The sequence below is a fragment of the Puma concolor genome, chromosome B3 (genome assembly GCF_028749965.1).
Source record: "Puma concolor isolate L17-30 chromosome B3, mPumCon1.1.hap2, whole genome shotgun sequence".
NCBI lineage: Eukaryota > Metazoa > Chordata > Mammalia > Carnivora > Felidae > Puma > Puma concolor.
Window position 1 is genome coordinate 47,774,099 of NC_141672.1, and position 12,286 is coordinate 47,786,384.

Genomic DNA, 12,286 nt, shown 5'->3' on the forward strand with positions numbered 1-12,286 from the left:
AATGTCACGGTGTTTCCTATTATGGGTTGGCTTTTGTTTTGATTGTTGTTTTGTTTTCAAAACAGATATGATCCACTTTGAATTATATTTCCTAGTATTACGTCTCTGTCAGAAAGGATTTAGTAAAGATACTCTCTCTCATTGCCCCTCAGAATGTTTTGCAGAAAATCTGTGACTTACCTGTGAAATTTCAGGAAGGTGTATACATAGTAAAGTTTTACAATAATATATCATCTAATAATTAACACCTAAAATTCTAAAGATGAAAATAAGGAATTCCCTTTGCTGAATAATGCTTTATTTCCTTTTTACAGACAAAGAATATTAATATCCAAATATTTCATCTTATTGAGATTATAGATCACATAACGATCTCTAGGAAAGTGTAGAGCTGAACTTGGTCCATCTTTATTTTGCAAATATAAGGAACTTAACCCAGTATGTTTTATTTCCTGATTTTTTTTTTATTTTTCTAACCTCACTTTTCCCTTCTCCTATTTTCTCACTTACATTCATTGTTTTTAGTGTATTTCTAGAAATCGACTCAAATTCTTTTTGAATAGGTGAGAGGATGAACAGATGATTGGATGGATCAACAGACAGAAATTGTTGAATGAGCCAAAAGGCACCTTTTCCTGAGCTACCTCTGTCAAACATTATTTTTCCTTATTTGTATAATGTTTATTTTTGCAATGAATTACTGCCTTTACTACAGTAAACATACCACGGAATCTCCTTTGTACCATATCCTTTTCTGAATTTGGAATGTTGAATTCCTGCATCTATATTTATGGTCTTTACATTTACTATTTTCACTTAAATATATAAAAGCTCTTTGGTAAAAATTAATCTAGTCATTTTTTACATGCTTGACAAAGTTGGTTAAGCACTTGTGCTTGCATATAAGTATTTACTGTTTATAGTGGATCAACTAGTATCCCCCCAAAATTCTTGTTCAGAATGTAGCTCAGAACCTCAGAATGTAGCCTTTCTTGGAAAAATAGTCTTAGCAGATGTAATTCGTTAAGATGAGGTCATACTCGGTTAGAGTGGGCCTTAATCCAATGACCGGTGTCCTTTAAGAAAAGGAAGGACTGACATACAGACACACAAGGAAGATCATGTGATGACAGAGGCAGAGATTAGAGAAATGCAACTAAAGGCGAGCAACCATCAGAAGCTAGGAGAGAAGCATGGGACAGTTCCTCCCTCACAACCTCCAGAAGGAACCAACTTTGACAACATTCACAACTGTGAAAGGATGAATTTCTGTTGTTTTAAGCCACACAGTTTGTAGAAATTTACTTATGGCAGCTCTAGGACACCAATATACTGTCCCTCTATATCTTCATTAAGATTACCTCCAAAGAACCAAGAGCATCTCAAGAGGTTTATAGTTTCTAACCTGAAAGTAAGGTAATATGAGTGATCAGGGCTTATCATTTCTAACTCGAGAAGTATAATAATATGAATAATCAGATAAAGGACTGTGAGCTCTCATTGATGATTAGTAATTATTTTGACACTGAAGTTCTAAACTGAAGAAGTAAAGAAGTGAATTGTAAACATGAGACCATTGTTACTCATTTCTTATATTTAAAATACAGGTTACTTAATCTTAAAGAAGATTAAATTTCTGAAGAACTTTGCTTTCCTAGCATCCTATTTTAATTTGTAAATGATATTACCCTAACGTCTTAAAAGTATGGTTCAAAAAGCAATGGGAAAGCTGTGAAGGGGGTCTGTGGGCTTGTAAGTCTACAATCATATATTGATTGACACTTGAAATGCTGACTTATGATGTAAGGATAAAGACACTGTCTTAAGCAGCAGTTACAACACTGAATTGATTCTGCCACTCAGTCCTTTAAAAACGCAGCAAATTACTCAGAGTTGCACTAGTGGAAATCCCTACTTAAACATAGCTTCTTTTTTCTCTCCTTTCTCACTTATCATAGGAGAATCAGAATAAACTACAAATATACAAGATACTATATCTAAGTCTTAATAAAACTTATGATTATCAATTACTTATTGTTAAAGGTAATTGATATGAATTATATACTATATGTACATACTATGTATGAATTATGTACCATATACTTTGTGAATAAATAAATATTTACTTTCGGTTTACCTCTGGGATAAGATAGGAAAAACTCCTGGAGCACAAAAGTCATCAAATGCATCCACAGTGGATGCATAATGCAGACCTCACAATAGCCTATGGTCATAGTCTAACTCGCTTTTCTATAATGAAAGGGCAGGGATATAGCCAAATCTTCTTTTCCGATGTAAACAAGCTAAGGATTTTGTGGTTTCCTCCATTAAGAATGCATCAATATTGTATTGATCTGCAATCTGTTTCATTTGAATATATACCTTCAATGCCATTGGCCTTTATTTCCAGAAGGAATATAAAAAAAATTGGGGGGCACCTAGGTGGTGCAGTTGATTGAGCACCCCACTTCAGCTCAGGTCATGATCACGCAGTTCCTGAGTTCAAGTCTCACACTGGGCTTGCTGCTGTCAGTGCAGAGCCCTCTTTGGATCCTCTCTCCCCCTCTCTCTGCCCCCGCCCTACTTGCACTCTCTCTCTCTCTCAAAAATAAATAAACATTAAAAAAAATTTATGGGGTTTTGGTAGGAACAATTTTGTGGCCAGACCTCTTCCAAATCTTTAAGTAAATGCATTTGATAATTCTACATTTTAAGTGTGACACTAATTAACACAAAACAAACCATCAGCAAAATAGCAGTAGACAACAAATATTTGTTGAATGAATAAATAGAAGGATGAATGACTTTATTCATTATGTTTTCGTATGTTATTTCTGCTCACATAGCTACATTTTTATTGTAATTTGGCTTCCTCTATTGATCTGTCTTTAGGGAAAGAATGACTTCTGTGGTCATTCTGCATTACAACTATATTCCTTATAGAAGCTAAAAAGTTGGCATTCTGGGTTTATTTAAAGATACCTCTAGACTGGGAATGCTTCACTGTAGGGCCTAGCTAGTACCTGGAACTTAGCAAATAACTAATATATATTCAATGAATCTTCCCTGCTTTAGTCTAGTTTATCATTCCATTTAACCTGTACACCCAAAGAAGACACCCTCTGTCATGGTCTGAATGTTTGTGCACCCTCCTAAATTCACATGTTGAAATCCTAATCCCCAAGGTGATGGGGTTAGGAGGTGGGCCCTTATAAAAGAAGCCTCGCAGAGCTCCCTCGTTCCTTCTGATACATGGAAACCCAATGAAAAGATAACTGTCTATGAGCCATGAAGATCTCACCACACACATCTGCCGGCACCATGATCTTGAACTTCCCAGCCTCCAGAACTGTGAGAAATAAATGTTTATTGTTGATAAGCTATGCAGTTTATGGTATTTTGTTAAAGTAGCATGAAAACACTAGGACATTCAAACTGGATAAATAGTAATCCTACAAAAATAAAAAGTACAATAAAAATTGTAATGTAGTGGATGGCTTATCAAATCAGAGGTAGAGCAGATAGGGGTATAGCTATATAGCCACCCTCTTTCTTCATTCTAAATTTTCCATCACATACTTTGGACAAAGTCATTTCAAATATGGGTGTGGGTTATTGGCTCAGTATAAACCACATGGCATAAGGCTACTCCTGATATTTTTATACAGGTGAAAATGGATTAAAATGAGAAACAGGGAAACCTTAGAGAAGAAAAGGGAAAGGGGGTATAAAATTGCACCATGTAACTTTCGAGAGATAAGGAGGGGAAGATGGTTGTTGTTGCTAGATAGCCCCAGTCATATATACCTAATGGGGAAGAGAAGATGGCAGGATGTGCAGATGAATTACTTCAGTCTTTAATAGTACAAACCACCTGCCTTTGCCTCTTTTTTCTCTCCCACGCCCACAGGAACTCCCCCAGGCTTGGTTCCACCTCCACCTGGTTATTGCAGCAGCCTAGATACACAAATACCAGAAGTCTGAATCAATCAAACTTATTTGGCTTACCCGTAGGAGGCTTGATCTTGGGTAATGACTAAAATATAATATAATGCTTTACACACATACCATGAATGTTCAGATACTGCTGTGTCAACTGCATACAATTATAATGTAGAGTAGTGATAAGGAGCCACCTGACACCTATGCCAACAAGTTCGGACTGCACAGAGGAAACCTTCCCCCCCTTATCAGGATATTATGATCTAAAAAGATACTCAAAAGAGCAAAAGTAGGAGAGTAGTAGCAGGAAGGATGATTTTTTTTAAGCAGAAAAGGAAGCTGAGAAGAGCAACTTCATGGCCTTTGCCTCGACATGGCTAAGGAATAACAAGCAAATAAGCACATACAGTTGCACGAAATTAGAAATTATATTTTCACGTATCTTTTACTCACTGTCAGCCTGGGGCCAGCCACACGGGTCTGTCCTTCTAGTTCGGCTCACTTCCAAGAGGCAGAAGCAATCTCAACTCCCCAAAATACTGAGTGACATCTCCCTTCACCAAAGTCTAAACCAAAATAGTGAAATCAGAAAAGAATGTGGGATCCCTTCTCCTGTCAACTGGATTGTGGGGTTTGTTTGGTTTTTTTTTTTTTTTTTTTTTTTTTCATCATCTTTGAGGATCAAGAGCCTCTTAAGGCTACCTAAAAGAGTATGGCCTTACACAATGGACCAGAAGAGGATAACTCCCAGATTAGGGGACAGGAGTCCCCAAGATGGTGAAAACATTATGGGGAAAAGTGAAATTCAATATTGTGAAAACCACTACCCACGGTTTACTATCAAGATTGCCTATGCCAGAGAACTAAAGAAAAATGGTGGAAATCTTGATATGATCACAACATTTAAACAATAGAAATATGCATTTAATACAAGGTAGAGAGTAATCTTTTTTTATAAAGGATGATATTCATTAATAGGAATTGTATGGTCCTAATGAGTTAACATTTGGCTAAAATAATCAGAAGTCATACGGGTAGGCTATGCTCCATCAAGAAACCTAAAGAAATAGACATATTTTAAACGTTATATCTCTTACTTTGAATCCACTTCATGGTACTTATCACACCCTACGCTAATGTATCTGTTTATTTGCCTATATCCCCCACTAGACTATAAGGTCCTTAAAGAAGGAACTGAGTCTCTCCCATTCTCTTTTTTATTGACACCCAGAACAAAAGTGACTATCAAAGCACTGTAGAATAAATACTTTCATGGGAAGTAAACAGAGCAAAGCTCATAACTAAACTTCATATTCTGCATGTTGTCATAGAAAGACTGGAGAAGAAACTGAAAAGCAAGCATTCAGAAAGCAGTATAAATGGAGATGAGGGTTCTGATCTTAGATGTTTGAGTCAGGGCTGCAGTGTTCAGTCGGACAGGTTGTTCACTACATAAAATTATCATTTGGGCAATGGCACAAATTGGAGCAAAACAAACCATACTCTGCTTTCCAAGATATGAATTGCAACACTGTTTTGTATCTTACCTTGCACACAGGAAGCAATGTCCTTTCAAATTAATCTAACACTGTACAAGCTAGAGACCATCCTGCTTTAAATTATGACTTAATCTAACAGGTTAGATCACAAGGCAAGAAAAACTGCCCCAGGAATCTGATTCCTCCACCAAAGGAGTAAAAGAAACAGTGAAGACTGTCTGGTCATGAATTGAGAACACTGAGGTTGGAGATTGTTTTTCTCTGGATTCTCAACATAGGGTGATGTGCTCATAAAATTACTTTTTTGTAGTATAAAATAACTACATAGGGGAGCTTCAGCATTCAATCTGATCCCAGAAAGTAAGCTGCAGAATCAGAGATGCGTAAAGAACATGAAGAAACTGTTGGATCATAGAATTCCATTGCTGGAAGACATTTTAGAGATCATCTGGTTCAATAATCACTTCATTTTACAGATGAGAAAACCAAAAAGATCAAGGAGATGAAGTGACTTGCCTGTGGTTAGCTAGTAAAACTAAGTCTAGAACCTAATGTTTTCTGGCTTTCAAAATAATAATCTATCACAATCGGTTGCACTTGCCATCATTATAATGAACGTTGATTATGCACCCACTGTGTGGGAGAGGTTGAGACATATGGACTTGGTCTCCACCGATGGCCTAACAGTGAGGTTGAGAAAACAGGAAACAAGTATCGAAAAATAAACAATAATATGAGGTGGCTTCTGAAGAGAGGTTTATTTTTTTTTTTTTTATTTTTTTAAATTTTTTTTTCAACGTTTATTTTATTTTTGGGACAGAGAGAGACAGAGCATGAACGGGGGAGGGGCAGAGAGAGAGGGAGACACAGAATCGGAAACAGGCTCCAGGCTCTGAGCCATCAGCCCAGAGCCTGACGCGGGGCTCGAACTCACAGACCGCGAGATCGTGACCTGGCTGAAGTCGGACGCTTAACCGACTGCGCCACCCAGGCGCCCCTGAAGAGAGGTTTAGACTCTGGTTTCTGAGTGGCATTGGTGATGTCAACATTAGAGATCGCACGTATGCGGTGGGGTGCCTTCGTGTGGGCCTACAGCTCTGGAGGAACCAGAGCTAGGTGACTGAGAAGGTCCAAATGAGGACCTAAGATCACAAAAGCAGTGTCAGGAGAACCCAACTTCCAGGGGCCCTCTCCTGTACCTTAAGCCCTTGGGCTCATGACCCAGATTGCCAGGATGAGTGGGATAAAGCTTCTCCTCATCTGGGCTCTGAACCTCAGAAAGGCGGGGGCCGAGGCAGGTGTGCAGGGAGAAGAAAGGGGAGGCGTAACAGAATTGAGAAATCCTAAGAGTTGCAGGTGCCCTGAGCTGACCCACTACCGCAGGCCAGAGGGGAGAGCCACGAGGCTAATGCCAGGCGCGGGCAGACGAGATGCTTCCGGTGCGGCGCGCGCGGCCCTAGGGGCGGGGCCGGCGCTAAGCACCGCCCACGTCGGGCTGCGCGACAATGGGGCGGGCCTTGGAACGTGCCTGCGGCTGCCGCTGGCCTCGGAGGGGTGGAGCCACTGCTGCTGCTGCCGCTGCCGCCGCAGCCCCGGTTGGGATTTGAAAGATTAAAAACTACCGGTGGAGAGGGCGACGGCGTTGAATGTGTGGCGGAAGCGCTGGGGGCCGCGGCTCGGCGCGGGGCCGGGCAGCCGGCGGCGTCTCCACACCATGAATTACCCGGGCCGCGGGTCTCCGCGGAGCCCTGAGCATAACGGCCGGGGCGGCGGCAACGCAGCCTGGGAGCTGGGCTCAGATGCGGAGCCGGCGTTCGGCGGCGGCGTGTGCTGCTTCGACCACCTGCCCGGCGGGGACCCGGGCGACGGCGAGGTGCCCCTGGCCCTGCTGCGCGGAGAGCCGGGGCTGCACTTGGCGTCGGGCGCGGAGGACCACAACCACCACCTGACGCTCGACTCCTGTCTCAGTGATGAGACCTACGACTTCAGCTCCGCGGAGTCCGGTTCTTCGCTGCGCTACTACAGCGAAGGCGAGAGTGGCGGCGGCGGCAGTTCCTCGTCGCTGCACCCGCCGCCCCAGCCGCCGCTGGTCCCGTCGAGCGCTGGGGGCAGCGGGGCGGCGGGAGGAGGGCTCGGGGAGAGGAAGCGCACCCGGCCTGGCGGCGCGGCCGCCCGGCATCGCTACGAGGTAGTGACCGAGCTTGGCCCGGAGGAGGTTCGCTGGTTCTACAAGGAGGACAAGAAGACCTGGAAGCCCTTCATCGGCTATGACTCGCTCCGCATCGAGCTCGCTTTCCGAACGCTGCTGCAGGCCACGGGTGGCTTGCCCCGGGCCGGGGACCCGGACGGCGACCCTGTGTGCGGCCCAGCCTCCAGCTCGGGGGAGGACGACGATGAGGACCGCGTCTGCGGCTTCTGCCCGCGCGGCGCGGGGCACGAGCCCGAGATGGAGGAGCTGGTGAACATCGAGCGGGTGTGTGTGCGGGGCGGCCTGTACGAGGTGGATGTGACCCAAGGAGAGTGCTACCCGGTGTACTGGAACCGTGAGTAGCCGGCCGGGGGAGGGAGCGGGACGGGCTGCTGCTGCGGGGGCCGAGGAGCACCCGGGTGGGTTCGGGATTGACCGCCGCGGAGAGGGAGGCGTTTGAGGCCTGGCGTTTGGTAGGAGCAGGATGGAGATTAGACCCGCAGCGCCGGCAGGTGAAGGGTGAATGACCAGATGGCAAAATACAAGCCGCGTGGGGTCAGTAGGAGAAGATACCGCCAGGGTAGCGCCTCCTGGGTGAGCTGGGTGCTGCTGCCATCCCTTGGAGGTGATCCAGGAACGGATGTCCAGCCCGAAGGTTTAATTTCGTGATCCTACCTGAGCTTTGTCCACCTGGGGATCTGATTCAGTCTTATTTACTCTGAACTGCCTATGATTTAAAGAGCAGCCTGTCCTCTGAAGTGGGAATGCTTGAGGTGATCTGCACGAGAATCAACAGTTAAGTTATGGGCTCGGGAAGAAAAAAAAAAAAAAAACAAAAAAACAGTACAGCGGGAAAGAAAAGGAGATAGGTGGTTTCCACCGGGTGCGTTGGGGAGAAATGAAAAGCAGTGCTGGCAAATGGGTCCGCTCACTCTCTGTGGAATACTCGTTTTTGTCTCTTAGGTTCTTGTTTACGTATTCTCAATTTGCCTCCTAACCTTGAAAAGTGGCAAGGCCTATGCCTTGGTTTCCTCATTTATAAAATAGGGATACTTGTATCTACGTCGTAGAGTAAATGAAATAATGTACCTAACTGGCTGGAAACTGTGCTTGGCACACGTGTGATAGAAGTTAACAATGGTTCTTCTTCAATTAGATAACAACACAAATAAGTTTGTAATTAAATTAGATTAAAAGAAATGTTACATATGTAATATATGTATATTCTACTGTAATGAAACTTTTGGCCACCAATAATTTGTAATATATAGTTTTAGTTTTATGGGCCTAGTGCCTTAACTCAGATGTCTTCATTGACTGTTACTAGCCTTAGGTCTTCCATGTATTTTATAATATTCTATTTTGTATTAATATATATTGGTGACTTAGCTTCCTTTCTGTATTTTAAGCAATTTATGGGCATAGTTCACCTTTATCTTCATACTCTCATTGAGCCTAGTGCAGTAGATATTTAATAAATAGGTATTGAATTGCATGGGTGATTCTGATAATGTTAAAACATTCATATGTTAAGCCTGAGTCCCTAAGTTAGCAATTACAGTATGTATCAAGTCACCAAATAAAATAAGCATGGCAGAAAATTAAATTTCTCACTGACATTGAAGGCATTTGTTAACATTTTCACAAGGCCAGATTCATATGGGATTTGTCACATCACTCCCTTTAATTACAAGCTCACTAAGGATGGGGTATGCTTATGTTCACTCATTCATTTATTCATTCATTCAGCTCTTCTTGCCAAGTATTTGTGTGTGCATAATACAGTAGTCTTGTGAAGGCATGGGTAAGGTGGAAGAAAGGACAATCCTTACTCTTCAGGAGTTTTCCACTTAGTCTTTTCAAATGTCCTAGACATCACTATAGATTTTTTTCTTTTTTTTTTTTTTTTTTTTTTAAATTTTTTTTTTCAACGTTTATTTATTTTTGGGACAGAGAGAGACAGAGCATGAACGGGGGAGGAGCAGAGAGAGAGGGAGACACAGAATCGGAAACAGGCTCCAGGCTCTGAGCCATCAGCCCAGAGCCTGATGCGGGGCTCAAACTCACGGACCGCGAGATCGTGACCTGGCTGAAGTCGGACGCTTAACCGACTGCGCCACCCAGGCGCCCCATAGATTTTTTTCCTTTGAGTATAGAAGAACAGGACTTAGTGGAGCCAAAAAGTTGGGTAAAACTTTGCAGGGCATCCTTGGAGAGGAGTCTGGAGACCAAAGAATGAATGAATCCTACCCTTAAATTGACTAAAGTATGTTCACCTAGAATGTTGTGTACTCTTTTGGTTTATGATAAAATTGTTAGTGCTTGCATAGTGCTTTACTGTTTATAAAGTGATTTTTCACATTCTTTCATAGTGATATCATTCTCTTTATGAAGAGACAGGCTCAGTGAAATTAATGAACTTGTCCAAGGTTACTCAGCTAGAAGTGATGAAGCATTTTAAAGTCTAGTGTGGTGTCCAAAAAGCATCTGACCCACCCACCACCCAAGGGTAACAGTATCAGGAAAGCTTCCCAGATAATGTAAGACTGAGTTCTAAAGGGTGAATTGAAGCAAAAAAAAAATTGGGGAGATGCAAGGAAAGGCTTTTCAGCCAGACGGGGTAACATATGCAGGGACAGAGAAGCATGAAATTACATGGCATTTGGAGGAAATGAAGGCTGCACCTACAGCAGCCAAGACACATAGGGTAGGCTTGGGATTTGACCATAACAGAGACAGAGTTGTTTGGTCAAGGGCAGGTGGAAATTGTGAAGGGAGGACCTGTCTTTGAATGGTACATCTGGGAGAGTAACTAGGAAAGGAACAAGATAGATATGCAATGCTGAAGACTTTGAACTTTATCCTGTGAGTATTAAGAAACGAAACAATTGAAAGTTCTCTATTACTTAGGTGATTAATTCAAAGGTTAAATTGAAGAGTTGGGAAATATCATTACAATGGTCTTGTCATAAATCAAGAGAAAATCAGTGAGGGCTTACAGAAGTTAATCTGAAAGGAAATGTGGACTTAGTCTTCTCACATTTTCTTTTCAAAAGCAGATAGCCAACAGGCCAGTTATAAGTTATAAATTAATTTGTGTTAACTAGCATGACAGCAACACCTATTTTGACTCCATTTTAGCATTTTCTAAATACTTTTCTGTGATATACAATCCTGTGGGTGTCCCAGGCCTTCCTTATGAGCTACAATGGAAATACAGTAGTGCTTTTTGTCCATGTTTTACCACTCCCCACAAAATCCTCACTCCCATGTCACTTTGCTCCAATTGGTTCTTCAGGTCTCTGTATTATGTAAATTCTCACGTTTCTCTTGCGGGGGAGAGGGGTCAGTCCCAGTATGGTCTCTTCAGCTTTTGCAGCTTTTGACTTTCTTCTCATTTTACTTTTTTAACCTTTCTGGAAACTTTCTGAATGGTGGCAATGAAAGTTTAAAAAAACAAAACAAAAACAACTCCTGGGGCACTTGTGTGGCTCAGTTGGTTAAGCGTCCGACTTCGACTCAGGTCACAGTCTCACAGTTCCTGAGTTCAGGCTGTACCTCAGGTTCTCTGCTGTCAGTGCAGAGTCTGCTTCAGATCCTCTCCCCCTTCCCTCTAACACTCTCTCTTTCTCTCCCTCAAAATGAAATAAACATTAAAAAAATTGAAATTTAAAAAAACTTCCAAAAATTCATACAAAGTGGTAGTAGGATTCCAGTGCTGATTTAGGCTTTTTGTGATTTAATTGAGCCCACTACACCTGGGTGTCAAGGCCAGTAAGTTAGTTATGCTCAGTCTAAAAGAAATGTGTCATTTATATTTGTTCTTCCTTTTGAACTCTTACTAGCAGATAAAATTTGAACCAATTTTGGGTACATGAATCAGAAGGGAAATAGAATTTGTCTTCTATAGACAGGAAGCCAATATTATTATATATGAAAAAAGTGTTGTAGGAAGTTTATATTCATTTTATTGTCTGTTTAGATATTTTTCTTACTGCCTGTAGACATTTTAGATAAAAAATTGATTATTGCTGAGTAATGGCTAAGTGAACTCCCTTGTTCCCCTTCTTCTTCCTAAACTACTTGTGGCCATTTCATAGGCTTGTTTTGACAATTATTGTATATAACGTGCCTGGAACAATGGTTGGCACAAAGTACTAAGTTTAACCCTAACTATGTGGATCTCAGAAAACAGTAATCCTTATTTGTAGAAACTCACATGAAAGTTAATAAGGTTGACCAGTGCCAAATTGTCAAGTACCCGAGGTTTGTTGTTATTGGCCTTTATGTCATCACAGGTGAAAAGAGTGTTTGTAAAGAATTAGCAAGAAAGTGGCCCAAGCATTTAGTAATAGTGGTGGAAAGGCATATGGAACATTATGGAGATACTTGATGAGTTCAGAATAGTCTCAAAGCAATTCTTATGGCAGTGATGTGTGCATTATGCACAAGGGGTATGTAATTTCCATTTATTGACTAAAGTTATTTGACCAAATATTTATATGAATGTGTAGTTTCTTCCCCCTCCCCCACTTTCTGGTATACTTGAGGTCTACTTGCATTATTATAATTCTAAACCACTTTCAAACATTTTAGAAATTAACCAGTCTTCGTGATATATTGAGGAAAAAATAATACTCCCACCAAAATGAGATAG

The 12,286-nt window shown here is 41.7% G+C and overlaps 1 protein-coding gene and 1 long non-coding RNA gene across 8 annotated transcripts in view; one reads left to right on the plus strand and one right to left on the minus strand.

Moving 5' to 3' along the window:
• LOC147579955 (uncharacterized) overlaps nt 1–12,286 on the minus strand; it is a 489,173-nt gene that overhangs the window by 235,588 nt on the left and 241,299 nt on the right. The window lies entirely within an intron of this gene.
• Nucleotides 6,984–12,286, plus strand: part of DDHD1 (DDHD domain containing 1) — a 110,084-nt gene continuing 104,781 nt past the window's right edge. For all 7 annotated transcript variants that reach the window (XM_086709731.1, XM_086709733.1, XM_086709734.1 and 4 more), the window contains exon 1: nt 6,984–7,984. In XM_086709731.1, coding sequence (XP_086565857.1) covers nt 7,156–7,984 — 829 coding nt within the window. In that variant the 5' untranslated portion in view covers nt 6,984–7,155. The remainder of the gene's footprint in view (nt 7,985–12,286) is intronic.